This window comes from Pteropus alecto, unplaced genomic scaffold (genome assembly GCF_000325575.1).
Source record: "Pteropus alecto unplaced genomic scaffold, ASM32557v1 scaffold226, whole genome shotgun sequence".
Lineage (NCBI taxonomy): Eukaryota > Metazoa > Chordata > Mammalia > Chiroptera > Pteropodidae > Pteropus > Pteropus alecto.
In genome coordinates this window covers 4,683,901-4,705,965 of record NW_006440132.1, presented here as the reverse complement: position 1 = coordinate 4,705,965, position 22,065 = coordinate 4,683,901, and the positions used below count along the sequence as shown (strand labels likewise).

The following is a 22,065-nucleotide window of genomic DNA, read 5'->3' as shown; positions in this document are numbered from 1 at the left end:
AGACCAGTGCTTGACCTCTATACAGCAAGTGCTTTACAAGTGTAGGTTATCATTATTATCAGTCATTGCTATTGTTATCAGTACCTAAGCAAGGACATGCGACAACTTCAGGAACCTGATTGGTCAGATTGAGACAGTGATATCTGTTCTGCCCATTTAGCTGTGGGAATCAGATTAGAGACATCAGTGAGAAAACTTCATAACCTGTAAAGTACTCTCCAGATGTGAGCCATGGCGATGATTCTCCCCCAGATGTGCAGGCCAAGCCATCACGGACACATCTGCAAGGAGCAAACATCTGGAGGCCGGGCATTCCATCATCTCAACCTCTGCCGCCCTCTTCCCTCCTGCTCTCCTCTAGTTCCCTTCCTCACACAGCCCCTTCTCCCACCCAGGGGCGGCTTGCCAGCTTCAGGGTTGGAGCAAGAAGAATAACATTCTTCTGTTCTCTGTCCAGTGTGGAAATTCCATCTCCTTGCAATTTCCATCATGTCAGAGTTGCACTGAGGGTCCATTAAGGCTTCTTATGGGAAGAGAGGCGGGTGTGGAGAGAGGGAGGGAATGGGAATCCCTTTCACTGGAATTTTTACTAGCAGTCCTTGATGAAATCTTTCCATTCAGTCACCAAAGCCTCAGTGGGACATGCCGACTGCTAGAATGTGATTTTTTAAAAATAGGCCAGCAGCAAAAGAATGCTTCATTGAATTGAAGCACACATCCATTGCGAGTTTTTCCCCCAACTGTTTTTTTCCTCTCTGCTTTCCCAAACACAACACTGTCTGCGTTAGTTCTCAAAGAGGTTTGGGATTTAAGGCTGAGACTGCTTTGTAGGGAGTCCCCCAGAGTAAGTCAGTTCAGTTCAACACACATTTATTTAGCATTAAATATGTGCCGGGCACCATGGTGAGGCCTGGAGGAGATCACACTGTCTTTGGGGGAGACAGTCACAGAACCCAGAGTTTTCTGACATGTATGGTAAGGCTAATGTAGCAGTGATCCCTGGCACTTGGGGATCTCCGAGGAGGGGGCAGGTACCCAGTCTTTGTATCGCCTGACTCTAGCGCGGGATCAAGCTCATAGTAGGTCTTTCCTAGGAATAACATGAATAAATAAATGGGTCCTATATCTGAGAGTGTAAGAAAGGCTTCAAAAAAAAAAAATCACTCTTGGATCATGGCTGAATGTGTCAGGGTTTATAGGTTGCAAGCAGCAACTACATAATTTGGCACCAAGAGAACTTATTGCAAGCATTTGGGAGAGCCAGCCATTTCAGGGGCTCAGCAGCAAGAAGAACTAAACAAATCTCATCCTGGCTCTGCAGCTAAACAGATCCCAGCTGCTCCTTTCCTGCATCACTCTACTCAAGATCAGAGTCCTGGGAGTGAGACTCCAGTTGGCACCTGCAGGTCATACACCTGGGTAATGAGAGGAATCATTTGCAATGGAAGATGACACTTTAAGTCCCACCGATGCTGTACCCAATGGGCTCCCCACTCTCTCCTTCCAAGAAATTAGGATGTTGCTGAGGAGTAACTGTTGCTGAAGAGCCCCTGCCCCAAATGACATTATACCTGCCTCGTAGAGTCTGGCAGAAGAGAGAAGACAGCAAGAGTATGCATGCTCGTGGAAGCAGAACGAGCAAAGTTAAGGAGGCCTAGAAAAATAAGGAGTGGGTGGGGAACTTCAAGCAACTTGGCATTACTTGGGTAAAAGGCATGAGACAAAAAGTGACCGGGTATGAACAGGGGCACAATATGGCGTGGCTTAAACTTGAAATTGCGCTGCGCAGTGACTAGGATAATGAAGGAGGCAACGGAATCCAGGGCCACCCTTGCCTGTGTCAGCGCAGCTTGGAAATATTGTGTTGTTTTTGCCCAGCGTCAAAGGTGGCAGTGTGTTCAACTGGGACAAACAGGTTAAGCAAGTCTAATTACAGATGTGCAGAGTGGGCTCTGAGCTTGGCCTGCCCCCAACTGGAAGCATCACTTGAAGACTTAAAAGGAACAAGGGCAAAAAATTCTCATCTGTGGTCCATGCCCTATACCCCCAGCCAACCACTGAAACCTCTGCTGCCCAATAATCATCCTTTGTTCTGTTTTTGTTTGTTGATTTTGTTTTTAGTGCAAGACGGATGTCTTATGTAACAAAACGTGTGGTTGGGTGAGAAGCTCTTTCTCCTTGAAGTTTGGTTTTCCTGGAATTCTTAGTGATGCCAAAGGAATGGACAAGTGAAGACTTAAGAAAAAGCAAACCGCAAGCACCTACTGTGTGCCAGGCTCTATGCCACGCTCTTTCTTATTTGTTTATACTGTCTTCCCTATAATGTCCCAATGAGGTAGAAGGATCTGGTGATTCCTGTTTTTCTGGTGGGAGAACTGAATTTCAGGTCTTTAAAATTCCCATGTTTGGGGAAGCTGGAATTTAAACCCAAGTATGTTTGACTCCAAAAGCCATATTCATTCCTCAGAATTACTCTATCCTTTAACAATTCTTTCTGTAGCTTGTTCCTTGCCATGGGACCTGAACCTCAACTTGGTTGACTTTCAATTTGGACCTCTCTAGAGATGCAAAGCTCACCACCTCACTCACACAGAACACCATTTATATGGACACAAACTGACCTCCCTGGGCAAACCCCTTGTCTCCACTCTATCCTCTTGAACTCCAACAGAGGAGTCCATTCCTTCAGCAACATGTCTACTATCACAATATCTGAAGATGAGGCTGGGCCTCCTTGTATTCTCCACGTAAACTCACAAACTCTGTGCTTCGGTTGGAAACGTTCTTAGAAATCATCCAGACCTGTGGTTCTTAAATATAACATGCAGGAGAGTCACCCTGGGAGTTCTTTGAAGATGCAAATTCCCAGGTCTTTCCCAAGACCTTGGAATCTCAATGAGCGAAATCTGAATTAATCTCAAAATCTGAATTATACCCAATCTCCTAAGTCATTGGGATGTTTCAGCCCTATTCTCCAAATTATATTGCATGGGAGGTCAGGGTCCAAAGAGGAGAAGAAATCTGCCCGAGGCCACGCAGCCAATCAGACACGTTTTTATATTCTGATGTGGCAAGGCCAGCCTTGCTGGTCCCTGCAGACAGCTGCTCCAAACACATGCCTCTTTCTTACTCTGCACCGGGAAGGTTGTTCATTGACTGTGGAGCTGAATAGCTTGCAAGTGAGTGAAGAAACTACGTCATCCCTGATCATTAAACCTAGTGAACTGCAACCAGGCTGGTATTTGTACTACAGAACCACCTGGGGAGGCGGGCCTGACTTGGCACTAGCCTTGCTTCCTGAGTAGAGGTAAGGCTTTCTTCCCCACCCCTCTGTACCTGCCCAGACGTCAGGAAAGGGGATGTGCCTGGGGTTACTGAGGGGTCAAGAAAGCATTGGAGATAAAACCAGGGAATATTCCACTCTGTTCCTGCTGGCTGCATGACCTTGGACAGGTCCTTTCTCCTTCTGGCCCTCAAGTCTTTTCATTTCTAAACTGAAAGCTTTGGCCTCTGGCAGAGTTATGAGAACAGAGCTGCAGAGTCCTGTGTTTTCAGTTAGAACTATATCCCAGCTCCCACTGACGATGTGACTCCAGACACATCACCTAACCTTCCTGCACCTCTGTACTTGGTCTTCAAAGCGGGGATGTTGACAGTGACATCATGGGGTATGAGTCACAACTAAATGAGATAGTGCAACTAATGTGCTGGGCACATCCATGGCCATGAAAAGTATTCAATAAATGGTAATTACTATTCTTGTTGTTATTGAAATTTATCATTCCAATCTGAATCCCCAGGAGACCTGCCTCTCTGGCCCTGGGGGAGGGTGCTGAGGCCTTATATTTTGACAGATTTTTTCCAGTTCCTGGACAGATGGTCTTTCAACCCCCACTGGCTCCTTGGCAATCTCATGGATGGATCTTTTGATGCGTCCCAAAGAGGATTACTTTGGGGGTCAGAAGAAGCCCAAAGACCTGTACTGGCTTGGAGACCTATGTGAACACAAATCCAGCCTCAGTTTCCTTGTCTACAAAGAGCAGATCATGAGCCCTGTCTTACAAGACTCAGATAAAAATCCTTTTGAGACTACGTGGACCTGCATCAGCACATATTCTGGCCACCTACTATATGTTTTAACCTGTCTTGGGCACAGGAGACATTAAACAAGATCCTATCCAGGAATTTATATCTTAAAGGAAAAAAAGACACCTCAAAGGATAATGAGAACTCAATGGGCTAAGCAGAAGTATCACCAAAGTATGGAGATTGTAAATGCCAAAAGCTAAAGGCTCTATTTTGAATTTGGGGAGTATGGTGGAAGCAGCTTTCTTGGAATAAGTAACACTTCTCCTCTGGGAGTTTGATTTGTAAACCTCAGTGTTCTCTAAAAATTTATAGAATTCTTTACTCCCTTCATTTAGTTGTGGGCCATGACGGCTTGAAATCCCAAAGTATTAGGGTTAAAGAATTCCTCAGTGAAGTTCTAGCCCCAGCAATCTGTTTATGAAAAGACACTGAGGGCAAGACTAGGGAAAAACTGGCCCAGGGCCCCAGAGTCTGTTAGTGTCAAAGATGGGTCCGGAATCTGAATTCTCAACTTCCCATTTGGGGAGCTCGCTGCTACCAGAACTAACAACCTCGCCCCAGCCTCCTGATAGCTCTGTCTCTGTCTCCGTCTGACTGTCTGTCTGTCTCTCTCCCTCTCTCTTACACACACACACACACACACACACACACACACGCACACACACACACGCACACACACGCCTGCTTGTCCATCAGAGCACACCTGTGGCCCCTTGCACTCCTCTGCTGCCAACTCCTGTAAAACAGAAAAACAGAGCAGCTTGGCTTTGGCTCTAACATGTACAAACACATGCAGCAGAGTTTCCAAAGAAACAGACAGTGAGTGCCTTTCAGGGTCTGGCAGTTTTATGGGCAGAGGCCATTTAAAAAGCACACACTCACACAAAGCCCGTGCATTTTGTTTAGCTGTGGCCTTCTCTCCAGCCCCTTCACATGTTGCATAGATGGTACAAATCGGAAAGGCCACTCTTCTCAAGAGATTCTGGGCCTCCATGTGCTTCCCTGGGATCTTTCTTCGGGGTCCCCTCATTCTAGGTATCGAGCTCAATTTCATTGGATGAGCTAATTTTACTATGAGCTACGTCCAGGGAAAGGTTCCAAGGTACAGAGAGAATCCTACCCAGTCCATGCTCTTGCATTACTCACAGTCCTATGGGGGACAATGGCATCGAGCAAGGGAAATGATGAAATATGGAGGCAGGTTCCTCATTATAAGACCCCAGAGGAGAGAGTTACTGACTTCTTCTGGGAGAGACGAAACATCTCAGGGAACAGGTGGAACATTTCAGGGGGATCTGCCCAAGTTGGAGGAGCACCCCAGAGGAGCCAGCAGCTCATAAAAAGGCCGAGGTTTCCCCTCGGGAAGGTGTAAGAGGGCAGTTTTTGAGATTTGTCACTGTGGCTGCAGGAATGACAACAACTAACATTTGTACAGTACTTGTTACATGACAGGTACTGTTTTAAGTATCTGACATATGTTGACCCATTTAATTCTCACTATAACCTTATGAAGTGTGCTACTATCTCCCCCAATTGTCAGAGGAGAAAAATCAAGGCATGGAGAGGCTGTCACTTGCCCAGGCTGTCAAACCCTTAGCAACTGGTGGCTTGTTTGACCATGAGTGGGACTGAGGTTGTTTCGAGGGCAGAAGAGTTGGCTGGGGACCCATGCTCGGCTCCAGCCTTGCTCTATCTGAAATTGGCCAAATGGAGCCATTCATTGTGCCACTGTCAACTTCAAAGGGAGGTAGTGAAGATAAAAGGGAGAGAGAAGTGAAAAATGTTCTTTGTGCACAAGTCGTCATCTAATGTAATCTCTCATGTTTGTGGCACATACATTCCCCTCCCCCACTTGGTGGGGGCATATGGAGAATCCAAGGCCCACAGGGGGCGAATGACTTGCTCAAGGTCATCCAGCCACTTTATTACAGAGGCAAGGCAAGAACCCAGAGCTCCCTACCTTGGGAAGCAACAGAGTACAGTAGTTAAAATTTGGGGGTCAGATGACACCTGGGTTCTGATACTAGCTGCCTGAGACCAGGGAGTTACTTAAACCCTCTGGGATTCAATTCTCTCATCTGTAAAATGGGGATGATATTTATATATTATAGAGTCATGAGGTATATATAAGATAGTACATATGCAGAGAATCTGGCACATGGTAAGCGATCAATAAATTAAATGATAATATTAATGAGGATGATGATGGAGAAGGAGCAGCGGGGAGGATGAGGGGGAGAAGGTGATGATGATGAAGAATTCAGTACTCTTTCCATAAGTCTGGTACTTCACTCTTCCACAAGATGCTACACTGGATTTACACAGTCCCTCATTATGGTTCACACCTGCACTTGGAAGTCATAACATATTTGTGCATAGTTACACACAGGCCCATGCATGACTTCCACATAAAGCTAAATTATATTCTTGGCTCTCTTATGTTCCAATTACTGTACCTGCATGATATAAATCATGCCTCATCCATGAACTGTCTATTGAGTCCATTTGATTTATCATCCATTTCATGCTCCAACTAGTTCTGCCCAGTCTAACATTCAGACACCAGAAAGGAAATGGAAGATCCAAGACTCAGGGTCTCCTAGTTACTGAGTCCTGTTGAGTTAACCTCCTTAATATCACTCAGATCCAGCCTCACCATTGCAATGACCCTGGCTCAGGCATCCTCATCTCCCTCTTAAACAACTGCTTATCTAGTCCCCTATCCTAATTCTAATCCTATCCTACCCTACCCTACCCTATCCTACCCTATCCTATTCTATCCTATCCTATCCTACCCTACCCTACCCTATCCTATCCTATCCTATCCTATCCTATCCTATCCTATCCTATCCTATCCTATCCTATCCTATCCTATCCTATCCATCCTATGCTATCCAGTCTCCATGCCACTGGGTTTCTCCCTTCTCTTTAAGCTCCTTCTCTGCAGCCAGGGGAGTCTTTTCAAATGCTTATCTGTACATGTAACATCTTCTGTGTTCAATCTCATGCTTTTCAATGGCCGGTGTGGTCTGGCTTTGCCAACCTCTCCAAACACAGCCTCCATCTCTCAGACCACACCAGTTGCTCACCATCTCTCAAATATGGCACTATTTCACCAACATGTTTCCCTATTACTGTTTCCCAAATTCTTATACATCCTTTGGCTGTGAAGGCTTTCCTGATGCCTGTCTTCCAGCAAAAGAGTTAACTGCATCCATCCTTCCTTGTGTAAATATGCTATTGTAATAACCACTTATTGAGAGCCTTTGTTTTCAAGAACCCCTTGACTTTGTATACATTTTCTAATTTAATCTTTCTTACAGTTCTTTGAAGTCATGTATTTATCCCCTGTATAGGTGAAGAAAGTGAGGTTTAGAGATGTTAAGTTAATGTCAGCTAAACTGAGCCTCTTAATTAGCAAGACCTGTTGAGTTTGTCTTATAAACTTCTCTCAGCATTCAGGCCCTCTTCACTATAAATTGCACAGTGAATATTTAAACCCAGATTGGCTTGACTCCAAAATGTCTGATTTTATCACGCTGCATCTAGTTAGCTAAGGTCAGGGGTTGCTTAAGGGCAGGATATGGGTCTTATTCATCTGGGTGCCCCAAACCTGGAAATTAGTACTCAGGTATTGGTTGGAAATTAGAGGACTTAGCTTTTAACTTAAGATGACGAAGGGAAGCATTACACCCATTTGCCTCATGAGATAGTAAGCAGACTGTTTGCCAGCTGGAAATACTTTGCCCAAGTTTAAATCTCAGTAAGTCAGCATCACCACTTGCTAGCTATAAGATTTGAAACGTTATTCAACCTGCCTAAACCTCAGTTTCTTCCATTGTAAAATGGTAATCATAATAACATATGACTGATTTGTACATGGTTAAATGAGGTCCATGTGTAGAGTCATTGATATGATGAGCACTTCCTAAATGGTAGTTATCAGCACTTTTCTATGCAGTCCACCCTTATCATAAAGCCTACACAGAGACGATGCTTTTGATTGTACAGAAGATGGGAGTCATCTAGGCGTGATATCCCGTGTACTCCTAACACACACCTCCATGGGTTCACAACTTCTTTATTCAATGTGGAGACCACATGAAATATCTCATCTTTGCCAGCACAGTGGGACATGAGCTCCCCTGGCATTTTCCGTGGCAGCACATGAATCAATCTGGCCACACAAAGGCCGAGGTACTGAACCCAGAAGCCTCACTTGCTCTTCAAGAATTTTCGTTTTTCTTTCTGATGAAACATCTTAACAAATATTGGTCTAACCTCCTTTCCTGTCATGGCCAGGTGCATGTGCATGCACGTGCGCACACACACACATGCACACATAACCTGTCTAGTCAGGCTTCTGGAATCTCACTCTGTAGAGCCTTATGGTGGCTGGGAAGGGCAACGAGCTCCACAGTGCCAGGAAAAGGTGATTGAAACCAGAGAGGTACATGGACAGAAGATCGATTGGGGACAGCCTGGTGGCAGATGCTCTCAGGGGCCAGCTAACTTTGGCTAACTGGGAAGCTTATCCAGAGGCTTCCACTGTCAGTGAGAGCCTCAGAGAAAACCACACTTGGGCTCTTGTTATCATGGTCACTTCTCTTTGAGTTAAATTTCTGATACTATTTACGATTCATATATCTCACAGGCTGTTAGTTATTAATTCCATCTCTTAATCAGACTTCTCTAGACCTTTCCCAGCCAAAATTTCCTAGTCATCTCCCCCAGATTCATGGCATTATGCATGTTGTCTCTATAAGAAGGAAAAATAACCCTATTATATATTGTGCTGGATGCATTATAGTTACTATCTCACTCAGGCCTCACAACAACCCCATCAGGTGGGACTATCATTGACTCCTCTTTTTTTTTATTACGAAATTGAGGTTCAGACGTCAAATTACTCACCCAAAGTAATAGCTGGTGAATGGCGGCAGTCAGATTCAGACTTAATCAGGTTCAGACCACAGCCCCAGCATATTAGAAAGTTTAATTTTCTGCAATGGTTGAGCTAAATTTTTCTTCAGCTTGGGTCAAGACAATGGAAATCTACAGCAATGAAGTGACTCGGCAAAGGCCTGGAACCTAGGGCTCAAGACAGGGTATATATGAGAGGAATTTAGAACAGGGCTTGGCATGTGATGATGTCACAGATTGAATGTTTGTGCCCCACCCCACACACAAACATTATATGATGTTGGTTCCTCTCTAAATATACTGCCCCTGGGAAGAGAAGAGTTATCAACACCATAGGAGGAAAGTATTCAGCTGAACTCCACCTACATGCTTGCAGAAACATAAATCCAATAATAATATAACTTCTTGAAAGAGCACCTTTGAGCTTAAAGTGTAGAAAGTTGAGTAGATCTCTAGGTACTTGAGTCATTTGGAAGAATCTTCTTTTGCCTTGTTTCCACATGTGTATTAAAGTCTGAGGAAGAGGGGGCAATGTGGTGGTGGAAACAACCCTAGATTTTCAGGAATAGAACTGTTGGTCTCACCAGCACTCATCAGCATTGAGAAGTAGGCATATTTCTAACTGCTTATCTCTACTGATATTCAGTATCTTTTTCTCTCTGACTCCCTATAGTGCCCTACTCTCTTCTCTTTAATGCAAGGTGTCTTCCTTGCATTATGAAATACTTGACCTATATGCCACTTCTTTTAGTCAGCTAGCTTCTCTGAGCTAATGCCAGGATGTTAGGAATCTATAATGCTGCTTTGTACCCATTACCCTTCCAAGTCACACATTAGAAGCAGTTCAATTGTCATTTAAAAGATTTCAAAGGTGGACTGTATCACAGGATCCAAACTGCCTGTATCACATGATCACATGTGACTGTATCACATGATCACAGGATCCAAACTGCCATCACCTCTTGCCTGGAAAATGACAACAGCCCCTCACTCTCTCTTTGGGGCTTTCTCCAGTCCAACCTTCATCCTGTAGCTAGAGTGGTTTTTCACAAAGAGTAAGCTGACCATTTCACTCCCTTGTTAAAGTTCTAGAGTGGCTCTCAGGTACTTCAAATGCTGTCAAACTTTTTGTCCAAGCCTTCCCTAGCTCTTCCTAGTTCCCAGCCTTACCTCTTGCTACTTCCTACTTCAATCTTTATTCTCAATGAAAGTGCTTTCAGCTATTTAATGAATTACATTTTCTCTTATCTCTGGACTTCTGCTCATGTTGTCCCATCTGCCTGGAGTAAATCTCATCCTTCTTCACCCTGTATGGCTCATTCCTCCTTATCCTTTGAGCATAGGTACTGCTTTCTTAAGAAAGCATTTCGGAACCCCTCCAGTTTGTTTAACGACCCAACGAAGAGTTCAAAGAACCTCCATTCTTCCCCTACAACAGCCTGAAATCACCAGATTGCTTTTCTATAATTTCCATTGGCTGATAAGTTCCCTGAGAGCAGGAAGCTTCTCTGTCTTTAGTTCCATGCCCAGTGACTGGCATATAATAGATCAACAATAAATATTTGTTGAGTGAATAAACAGAGGTTCCCCCAATGGTAAGAAACACTAACCAAGCAGAAAGAGAGACAATAGGAATTTTTAATGCATGGAAAGTCCTGCAGAGACTCTGGGCAGACCCACAGGTAGCAGGAAGAGGCAGGGGTCCTGCAAACTCAATAACATCTGAAAAAAAAAAAGTCCTAAAGACCCAAGCTTCCTCACTGCAATAATCCTAGGGGTCTCCTTCCTGATGCTGAAGAGGTCCAATTGTCTCTCTAGGTCTCCTCCGGGGTCCATGGCAGGAGGGAAGCTGAGTGTGGCAGCAGGAAGGAGGAAGAGGAAAGGCCGCTTGGTCTCCACCTGAAAGGTCCTGCCTTGAATTGACCGCCATCCATAAGAAAACGTTTAAAAAGGAGAGACTTCGATAGAGTCAAATAATATCTTAGAAAAAATAAAAGATAGAGAAAAATGGATAATTCCAGTGGTTACAAAGTTCTCTGTCGGCTATCCACAAGAGAAAGAGTTTGCTTTGGCCTTGCTGGCAAGCCTCACTTGCCAAGCCCATCCTCAGCTGTCCCCCAGCCCACCCAGGCCCCAGGGTCCATGAGAGTACTGCTCCCCCTCCCACGGAGGGTCTCTGTGCTCACGGAGGGTGCTGCCCTCCCTCACCGGCCCTTGGACTCCCCATACGTGTTTCGGGCCATGGACACCATCTTCTCCTCGCACGTGATTTTGGTGTCCTTGAGGATGCTGTACCACACCATACCCGCAGGCCGGACCTCCTCGCTGCGGCAGAAAAGGTAGGGCACGGTGTCCACACGGCTCTGGATGTAGGCGCTTCGCAGGAGGCTGGAACAGTGGCTGCTCACCCTCTCCAGCCGCCGCAGGATCAGGTGGGCCTTCCTGAAAAGTAGGAGGAGGCAGTGATGTAGGGAGAAGCCGGATCAAGGGTTAAGCCTTTGAGTGGTGATAAAGGTCGACAGACAAATGAGGACTTCTTGTTCCACCAATTTCCTATCCATTCCTGACCTGAGTGTGGTATTTCAATCACTTATTCAAAAATCACCCTAGAACCTGTCCTCTTCCATTGTGCAATAAGTAAAGAATGAAAAAGAGGTATCACTTTTGACCTAGCATTTTCAGTTCTAAGATACGAAAGTCCTCGGAGTGAGAAGGTCACCAGCCCTTGGATTCTGACCAAGTGGAAATTATTACAATAATGATAAACAACGACGACAATAATGACTAAAATGTATTGACATTTAAAAGTGCTAGAAATTGGATAGGTACTTTACATACATTTTAAATATGTTATTTTATCTTTAGAACAGCCCATACACATCATTCTTTCTACTCACAATAAGTAAGTGTGAAGCCCAAGGCTCAGAGGAATGAAATTACTTGATCGACGACAAACATCAAGTTGACCATTGGAGTTGGGCATTTGGAATTAGGCTTGACTACCTACAAGTATCTCTCCAACTGTCCGCTTTCATGTTTCCTTAATTCTCTTATATTCTTTTCTCATAGTCAGGAAATTTGGAAATCTTGTGTCAAAGCCTTAGTACGTATGACCCAAATCAGAACTTCTTATTTTTCTCATCTCTGAAATAGTGATGGTGGTCTTATCTTCCTAAGTTGGTCGTGAGATTAACTATGAGAAATGCCCAAAGCCTGGTATAGAGTAAGCTCCCGCTAAATGACAGCTACTGTTATAAAGAATTGTTATGATGATGTTTCAGGATCAAGGTCAGAACTAATCACTAATCTAAGCAAGAAATCACTCTGTACTGTGGTGATCATCATTAGTAACTTATCTAGAACCCTTTATCCAGCACCAGAGAGAAGACCCATGGGGACATCTGACAGTTGCACAGGAAATTAAAGCTAGCAAGGATCTCTGAGATCATCTAGTCTGGGGGTTCTCAATGACGGGACTATTGCATTCGGACTGGATAATTCTTTGTTGTGGGAGCTGTTTTGTTGGAAGTTCAGCATCACCCCTGGGTCTTTACCCAGCAGATGCTAATAGCAGACTCCACCTCAGTCATAACAATAAAATTGTCTCTAGACATTGCCAAATGTCCTCTGGGGAGCAAAATCAGCCCAGCTGAGAACCAATAACCTTGTCTAACCTACTCACATTAAAGATGTGGAAACTGAGGCTTAGAGAGAGAAAAGAATGTCCTTTCCCCAGGTGATACCACAAGTCAGTGTCACTGTTCATATGTCCTTGGGTGGAATCTACTTTTCTCTGCATCTTAGCATATTCCAGATGTCCAGGAATCCTGAGAGGCTAAACTACAGGCTCTCTCCTGTTGTCCTCTCCATGTCCCTCTGAGACCCCAGGAGGTAGGACTTTTTATGACAACAGACCCCACAAATGGGGGACTGTGTTAGGCACCTGTGTGGCGGCTGGAAAAGGGCCAGTCTTATGTGTGTACATTTTGTGGGCATGATTTATGAGGTGCCTTTCAAAAAGTCTTCTTTATGTAATTCACGACTTGGGTAGAATATTTCCTATGGTGACAAGAATTCATAGCTCCATAATCACGTTCGAGGTGAGTTGCCGCTCTACCCACAGTCCTCTCTTCCCTCTGGCAGGAGCCCCCCAAGAGGAGCTGAGGAGTTTATGTCTCACCCCTCCTCCTTTGAGTTCTCGCTCTGTTCCTTAATAGCTCCATGTCCTTGGGAAACTTAATGTTTCTAAGCTTGTTTCTTCACTTGAAAAATAGGGCTGTTGAGAAGTTAAAGGGATAAAGTCATTGGTTGCTCATTTACTGAGCATTTATTATATGGCTGAGTTCCCCATCCAATGGTAAAGATGGACAAATTAAAAGTTACAACACAGGTGGCAAGAGCAGTGATAAAAGGAGGCATGGGACCTGTGGGAAAACAGGAGGGTGCCTCGTAGCACTGGGGGCATCCGAGAAGACATCCTAGTAGAAGGGGAACTTGTGTTGAGTCTCATAAATGAGTAGAAGTCAGGTAATGAAGATGGCAAAGACATAGCAGGAGGCACAGGTAAAGGCAGAGATAAGGGATTGCACGGACGTTCTGAGGATTTACGGCGGGAATCCAGTGTGCAAGTGGGAACGCACTGAGAAATGGAGAAGTGGCAGGGGCCAGGCCATTGGTGCTTAGAAACCAGTGGATAAAGTAATGGAATGCCATGCGGGTTCTCGAACCTGACTGCTTAGGTTCAAATCCCAGCTCGGCCACTTACTAATTCTGTGATATTGATAGAAATTAACCAGTTGTGTCTCCATTTCCTTACCCATAAAATGGTAGTGATAGCTCTACTGTATCTATCACAAAGGGTAATTTTCAAAATCAAGAAAGTGCTAATAAATCTATAATAAGCCCTCAATAAACGTTATCTATGATTATTTTCTTGGGGGTAAGTAGAGGAGTTACTGAAGTGTTTCCAGAAGCGAAGTAACAGGTTCAGAGCTGGAAGGTTCAAAAACACTTCGGGTTGCCTCGAGGAAAACTGAACTGGGGGAGGACAAGATTAACAGCAAGAAACCAGGCAGAGAGAACACATCCAGGTGTTCAGTGTTTCCTGTCATTGTTCTTAGGGGTCCTGGTTTGCTTGTTTGCTCCATGTCTTTAAAGAGCTACTTTTTCTGTTTTCTCTTTTAAAAAAGGGAATAACATTTGCCTACCTCCTAGAGTTATAGTGAATATTAAATAAGTTAATGCATGTAAAACTCTTAGGAAAGTGTTTGGCACTCAGTAAAGACCTCATTTGTGTTAGAAAGTATTGCCAACATCAGCACCACTGCCGCCACCGCCAGCATCATTATTCGTGTACTGGTTTAAAACTCGGGTATCTATAAGTCAACAGTGGGAGATAGACACACAAAAATAGTAACAGCCTCTAATTTAAGCACAGAATGCTGGGTGCTATGGAAATATCTAGAGTGGGCATCTAATTATTAGTTTTGGGGCTCAGAGAAGTCTTCTTAGAGGATGTAACATCTAAGCTAGGTCTTTAATAATTAAATTTTTGAGGTAGATGGGGAAGCAGAGGGAATAGCTCCTCTGAAATTAGACTGGAGACAACAGAAACCACCAGTTGTTTAAAATGGTCAGTGCAAAGAATGGGTAAGACACCAGACAGTTGGCAAAGATCAGTCTATTCAGACTTTTCTATGCCATGGTGAAGTATTTTATTTGTGGGGCAATGGAGAATCATTGTCTGATCCAGACAGTCACAAAAATAAGCCACAAAAATAAAATTAGGCTAGAAAGGGCAATTCCTCCAATATGCCCAAATGTTTTGTCTTCACAGGCCTAGCCACTTCCTCTGAGAGAATCCTGGAACTCAACTGGACCAAACCTCCTTTTGTTCAGATGGGGGAACTAAGGTTTGGAGTGAGAAAATAATTTGCCTAGAGAAACAGCTTAGTGACAAAGGCAAAGCTAGAGCCAGGGCTCCTGATTGTACAGAGCAGAGATGAAATATCTGGCTCTGAAGCCTCGCATTCAACCTTAGCTCTATAACTTAATGCCTGTGTGAGACATCGGCAAGTTCCTCAACGCCACTAACTCTTAGCTACCACATTGGTAAAACGGGAATAATAACAGCATTTTAGGGAGGATAAGATGACCTGAGGAATTTGCTTAGCTCTCACTAAATGTTAGCCCAGGTTCAGAGTAGCATACTATAATAGAAAGCACACTGGCATCAGAGTCCATCAGGGCAAGTCACTTCTCCATGAGTCTGTTTCATCATCTGTGAAATGGCATGGAGATGCACATCTTGTAAGGCACCTAGTAAAGACCTCATTTGTGTTAGAAAGTATTTTGATAGGCTGAAATGAAATGGCTGTCACAGAAATCCAGTACAGGAATCTGTATGCCATAGGCACCACCCCAATGTCAGTTTGCTTAACTGTTTCCTGCTCTTTTTCGACCACACGCGATGCCTCAGCACCTTGGTTTGCGTTTAGACAACGAAGACAGAAGAATTCAGAGGGCGAAGCCATGAAGAGACGGACTTGAGGTGTTCAAAGGCTAAACAGGAGGAGGGGGTGTGAGAGACAAATGGCGAGAATGCTGGGTAATAAACTGCAGGTGATAAGAGACTCATAAATCGAAGGCCAGGGATGCTCCAAGTTTTCCCTAGAGGGAGAGATCATAGGTCAGAGTGACCACTTTTCTTAAATACCAGAAATGAAATCTTCCCCACTGTAGACAGGACTCAAGTCCACTGGGACAGGAAGCCAGACAGGAAAGACGGACACTGCACACTAATTTATGGTTGTATTAGCAGGTGAGATTGAAACAGGGAAGGCTCATGCAGGAGTCAGGAGCTGGGATCAAATGCTACTTTGCCAGGAACTGTAGAACTTCTGACCAACTATTCTATTCCCGGCATTACTACCCAGTCAGCTATTGACAGAGACCTAATTTCTAAGATGTCCTTGGAATGGAGAGAAAGAGAAGGGCCATAAGGACACATTCCTGTTGGCCTCTCTCCCTCCTCCCTGCCTCCTTGAGTTGAGCTTAAATGTCTGTGTTAGCTGACCTCGAGCTTCATGAGAATCGAGGGCAGGACGTGCTTGCAAAAAACTGGAAAACAACCTCCAGAAGTGGGGAGGACAGGTTAAGAGGAGTAAGGATTTCATTCATGCTGCCCTGGTCAGGCCACATCTGGAGCGCCCCAGTCACTTCTGGTAAGAGAGGCATATGCAAACTGCAGCTGGATCATGATGCTGAAGGGCATCTCGAAAGCAAGTCTTCTGAAGAACTGCTCAAAGCAGGCATGGAACGTGAAGTGGGGACTTAGGAAAATTGTTATGATGTTCTAGGAACTGAAGATAAGTGGTGGGGAAAAACTGAGGGTCAGAGATGATAATGACTATGATTGATTGAGTACTACTGTGTGCCAGAAACCTACACAACGTCATCTTAAATGTAATTCTCACCCCGATTCTAAAGTGTGCACTTTATTCCCAGTCTTCAGATAGTAAAAGTGAGCCTCAGGCTGGTCATATGATTTGACCAGGGTTAACAGAGTGAGAGAATGAGATCTCAGACCTCTGCTGCAAGGCTCCCAAATATTACTGATGAAGTCAAAATGACAGAAGGCAAATTTTGACTCAATGGAATCAAAAACTCTAAATGTAGAATGAGTCCTTCCATATTTCCAGTGGGCTCCCCCTCAATGGAGATGATCGACTCAAGGAGTCTGTCTTAGTCTATTCGGGCTGCTTGAACAAAATACCACAGATGAGCTAGCTTATAAACAACAGAAATTCTCTTCTTACAGTTCTAGATGCTGGGAAGTCCAGGATCATGGCACCGGCAGATATGATGTGGGGCGGTGGGGTGAGGGCCCACTTCTTGGTTCATAGATGGCACTTTCTCACTGTGTCCTCATTTCATGAAAGAGGCAAAGGATCTCTCTGGGGTTTCATTTTTAAGAGCATTAAGCCCATTCGTGAGGGCTCCATCTCATGACCTCATGTTCCACCTCCTAACATCATCACATTGGGGATTAGGTTTCAACGAGATTTTGGGGGGAGACACAAACATTCAGATCATAGCAGATTCTGATAGTAGTGGGGCCTGACGTAGATCTTTTGTTATTTTTGTTTGTTTTTAGTCTAAAAGGAATTAAGGGATTGACTCACAGAGAAAGACCATCTGCTGAGCATCTGATGAGCACTTCACCAATGAACCTGGTATGACACAACTGAAAAAAACATTGAGTTCTTAAGATGAGAGAACTATGTTCATTGAGGTCTAATCATGCTTCAAAGTCATGCTACAGTGTCATCTCCATGAGGGCTTCCAGACCGTCCCAGCTTTCATAAATCATGTTTTTCCCTTTGTTGCTAAAGCATTCTGTTTGTTTGTCTGTTGAGACTCATAGTACGCCTCCCTCAGTTGTACACATATATTGGGACACCATGTGTTATGATGGACAGGACACTGGTTTGATATCGGAAGACAATGTTTTGCATTTGGACTCTGACACTTATTAGCTGTGTAACCTTGAACAATTTACTTAACTCTACTCTCTGTGGCTTAAACTTCAAAATCGATTATTCAGGAGACGATGTGAGATTTAAACGACTGGGCCCATAACAGTTGCTCAACTAATATTTACTACCTGCTTTTTAGACAATGTACAGCAACTGATTGTCCAGAAGAATCAGTTGCTGTACACTGTCTCATAATTAATAAGGGTGAATTAACTTGAACTGGGGAAATTCTCAGTCCTTCGCTTTCAAAACATAGCATTTCTCTGGTAGGGGTTGATAAAGGGGATCAAATGTCACAAGAGCAGCATGTAGAACTAAGGAAATAATCAGGCAAGTGGACCAGATTGAATGTATAAAGAGATTTGTTTACAATAGCAAAGAAGTTAGAAGAAACCTAGTTGGTCTTTAACGGAGGACTACATTTATCTAAGTGCATGGCTAAAGGGCCCTTCGAAAAGGCAACATATTTACATACGAATCCGCAGGAAAAGGCTTGTATTGTTAAGTGTAAACAGTCAGATAAAAGAACACAGTGTATATACTTGTTAAACGTAGCAGAGGTGGTGAAAATGGAGCTGTGGTTGTAGAAGCGGACACGTCCTTAAGTCTGTGTCAGTTTCCCTACTCACGTGCCTATAAGTGTTGTATCTGTATCTGGAAAGGTATGAGCCACCGGTGACGGTTTTATCTCTGGGCTGGGATTATAGGGTTCAGAGGTGCAGACTTTCCACTTTCCATTTTATGTACATCTGAATCGTTTGAATGTTCCAGAAGGAGCAAGAATTACTTTTAGAACAACATACGGCAAAGGTATCTCCACTTTGAAAACATGCTTCCATACGCGTATATTTTAAAGTTGGTATGATGAATTTGTGCAAGGAAACCATGGTTTTATGGCTTTCCAGTAGTTCGCTGGAATTTCTTTCAGAATAAATTCCCATCAAATTTAATCTCAGACCACCTGCACTAAAGAGAACACCAGAAGCCCAGTTACTCTCTCTGCATATATATCCTCAACGCTAGGTTTAAAATGTGATTTTAAGGTGACTAGTGAAAATATTTACATTTGGCTTTGTTTCCTCCTCATTCTCTTGCAAGAAACCATGAGACTTTCCCAAGAAGTCGTTCCTAAACTGATGGTAAGAATGAGTTGAGTCTCAACTAACTCAAAACTATTTCAGTTTGGAACTAATGGAAAATGCAAGATAATAAACAATTTTGCTATATTATCAGTGGGGAAACTGATATATGGGATACTTATTCAAAGTCATAGCGTGTGTTGTTTGGACTTATCCATTCTAAGATATCTTCAATTATAAGAGATGTCATTGATTTAAAAACAGCCTATCAAGAAGAAAGAATACAACACTTAATGTGCCTACTCACTGTGCATAATCCATCTTGATTCTAGCAATGTCAAAATATAAAGAAAAGAAAAATTTAAATGCACCCAAGATTATAAGAATATGGCCCTGGAAGCCTAAGTCTGCTCTTTTCCCCAATGTCCTAGAAACTGCAAGAGAGTTAATTCAAGATATCTAAGGAAGGAGCTCATGAAATCTTGAACTGAAAGACTACACAGTGACAACCCAGGCTTGACTATTTCCACTAAGGACACAGCCCACTGTGTTCACAGAATGTGCCAAGTCCTCAGATGGGAAAAGCTTCCTGTCTGATTATGTTGAGAAAGATCCCAGGCTGACCAAGCCCGTGATGGTTTCTGTGATCTATTAACAATGCCTGCCATGGATAAAAGAGGGGCTGACATCATAAATATACCATTCTTAGTCGAGATAGATCAGTTCCACTGAAACAAAATCTCTTCTAGTACTTAGTCTCTTCTCCCTACTCTATCATTTCAGTCAAATATAACTGAGAAGATAAAGAAGCCCAAGAGTAGTCAAGGATGTTCTGACTGAAGAAAATTCTGGTCCCTGGCCACCTATGAGCTCAGTTTTTCAAATCTCCTAATAGTAACCGTATGGCTGGGACAGCTGGGTGCCAGCAGGTCTTCTCTGAGCAGCTGTTTGAAGTAATCTGTTGTTGTCACGGGAACCAGGCTCTGGAGGACATTGGTCTGACAGATTTATTAGGCAGAGGTAAGTTATGCCCTTTTGTCTCTAAATTTTATGGGGGCATGTGACAATAGATCCGAGGGTCTGATGATTATAGACTAAGGGAATCCTACTAGAGCTCATCCCATGATGTGCTCCTGGGAAATGTTCTTATCACTCCAGCCACCCGAGGTCCCCAGGCCACAGGAGGTGTGAGGCTGGAGGTGAAAGGACACTAAGGGCATGCCCGCTCTCTGGTCTCTGTCCTCCAAGGCTTGCTGGGTCTTTGGCTTTGGAGACCAGCCCTTTTATGTAATAAACGCAGCCCAGAATGACACGGAATTTGTCCAAGGTCACACAGCAAGTGGGTGGCAGAGCCAGGACATGAACCCAAGGCTCCTGGCTTGGGGGCAGTCTTGCTCTCTCTTCTTTCCACTTTGAGTTTCTGCACACACACAAGTTTTGCTAACCTTTGAGAGGCAATGGCACGTTTGCTCAAATTGCTCCCCTGTTCAAAAACTTGACCTAGCTTTTGAGAGAAAGAACAAAATCCATAAGAGCCATTGCGATTTGATCTCTGCCGAACTCTCCAGCCTTCCCCCCACAATCCCCCCCCGCCCCCCAGTGCCCCTTTACCCTCTAACCTTGAACTCTCTGCCCAGTGAGATTTATGGTTCTCAACTGCAGTATATTCTCTGGCCTGGCCCTTTCTTGTCTGCACTGGTTGCTCCTTTCGATGAGAACATTCTCCATCTTCAACCTGGAGGATTCCTAGCCATCTTTTAATTCTAAGCACGCACTTTACTTCCTTCTGCAGAAATGCTTCCTTGGGCTCCAGGTCTGGATTAGCTGCACCAGCTCTCAGCATCCAGAACCTCGTCACTCAAAGATGTGTTTCTGAACCTGAAACACTGACATCACCTAAGAGCCTGCTAGAAACGCAGAGTCTCAGGCCCATCCCGGCCCACTGAGTTGGTGTGAAGTTTAATAAGGCCTGCAGGCGATTCTCATGCAGGTTAAAGTGTGAGAAGCACTGCTCTAAAACACACCTCCTAACCTCTTTCCATAGCATGCTTCTTGTGCCATGTTACACTACAACTGCCTGCTGACCCATCTTTTTCTCACTAGATGTTCAGCTTTGTAGTGACAGAAGCTGTCTTCTTCACTCAGGTATTTCCAGCCTATGGCATGGCATCTGGCACATAGTGAGCACATTAAATGAACCAATAAATCAATAAATTAATGAAGTGACGTCTCCTCAAGTCTCTTACTACTTGCAAGGAAACTGTATTTATTTAGGACACTATTTTTAAGCTACAAAGACCTTAGAGTTCATGAAATTCAACTGTTTCCAACTGTGATCTAAAGGTCCTTGATAGCTCAGAGAGACCTATCTGTCACTGGGTACTGGAGGGGAATTGAAGAGGAAACCCAGGAGGTGAGGCTCCAAACCACCCCAGTCTAACTTTTACCAGAACAACTCTATAGTCATCTGGTCCACACATCGACTATCCTGTTATCCAATTATTCAACAAGTAATGATTTAGCACCTACTTACCAGAATGAATAGGACATAAAGGATCACTAGCTACATATAAATTGACATTGTAGTGGGGAAGAGAGATAACACATAAGTGAAGACATACGCAATATAGGATACTAAAACCAGTAGGTACAACGCAGAAACTTAAAACAGGAGGGTGTGATAGAGTGAATGAATAGAAATATTAAGGATATTCTAAGGAGATGACACTCTAGCTAAGATCTAGGACTCTATGTAAGATTTATTTAGGAAACAAATTTTCCACTGCCAGAAAAAAAAGGAAGTACCACTATATCAGCTCATCCTGATCATTTTATAGGAGACTGAGGGGCCAGAGAGGACCAGAGCCCAAGGATGCAAAGTGAGTTTAGTAGCAGTGCCAGGATGAATTAGAATGCATCTGCCCTGATTCCTTTTGACATGCCAGTGTGGCATGTTGGAGGAATGTCAGATGCCTTCCAGAGACCAGAAAGACCAAAAGAGGAGGAAGCTGTGTGACATGGATGGGGATTGGCTGACAGTAGCTGGTGACTAGTTAGCCAGAGGTTAGCAGTTATCACAATCCGTTACTGAGAACGCTGTCCTGTCTCTGTGGACAGCCAGGCAGCCTTTCCAGAAGATTTATGCCCTGGGTCACAAAGGATCCCAGAAGGCTGCAGAGACAAAGTCAGGAGTGAAGCTCTGGTTTAGCTTCCACACAAACCCCCATCCACCGGTAAAATGGCAGCCGAGGCGACTCGGGCAGCAGCTTTCTTCTGGGGCTCTGTGCTTCTGCCTGTCTGTCCTCTTAATTTAGCTTTTCTCTGAAGAACCTTCCTTTCACATGAAAGGAAAAAAATTACAGTCCAGGGCCCAAGAGAACTGATAAGGCCCAACCCAGGGAGAGGTCCCTTTTATTCCTTGATCAAGCTCTCATCTC

The 22,065-nt window shown here is 44.1% G+C and overlaps 1 protein-coding gene across 1 annotated transcript in view; it reads right to left on the bottom strand.

Moving 5' to 3' along the window:
* Positions 1-10,765: 10,765 nt before the first annotated feature.
* ASTN2 (astrotactin 2) overlaps positions 10,766-22,065 on the bottom strand; it is a 787,984-nt gene continuing 776,684 nt past the window's right edge. The window contains exon 24 of the mRNA XM_025050436.1: positions 10,766-11,454. Within this exon, the coding sequence (XP_024906204.1) occupies positions 11,217-11,454 (238 nt within the window). The 3' untranslated portion in view covers positions 10,766-11,216. The remainder of the gene's footprint in view (positions 11,455-22,065) is intronic.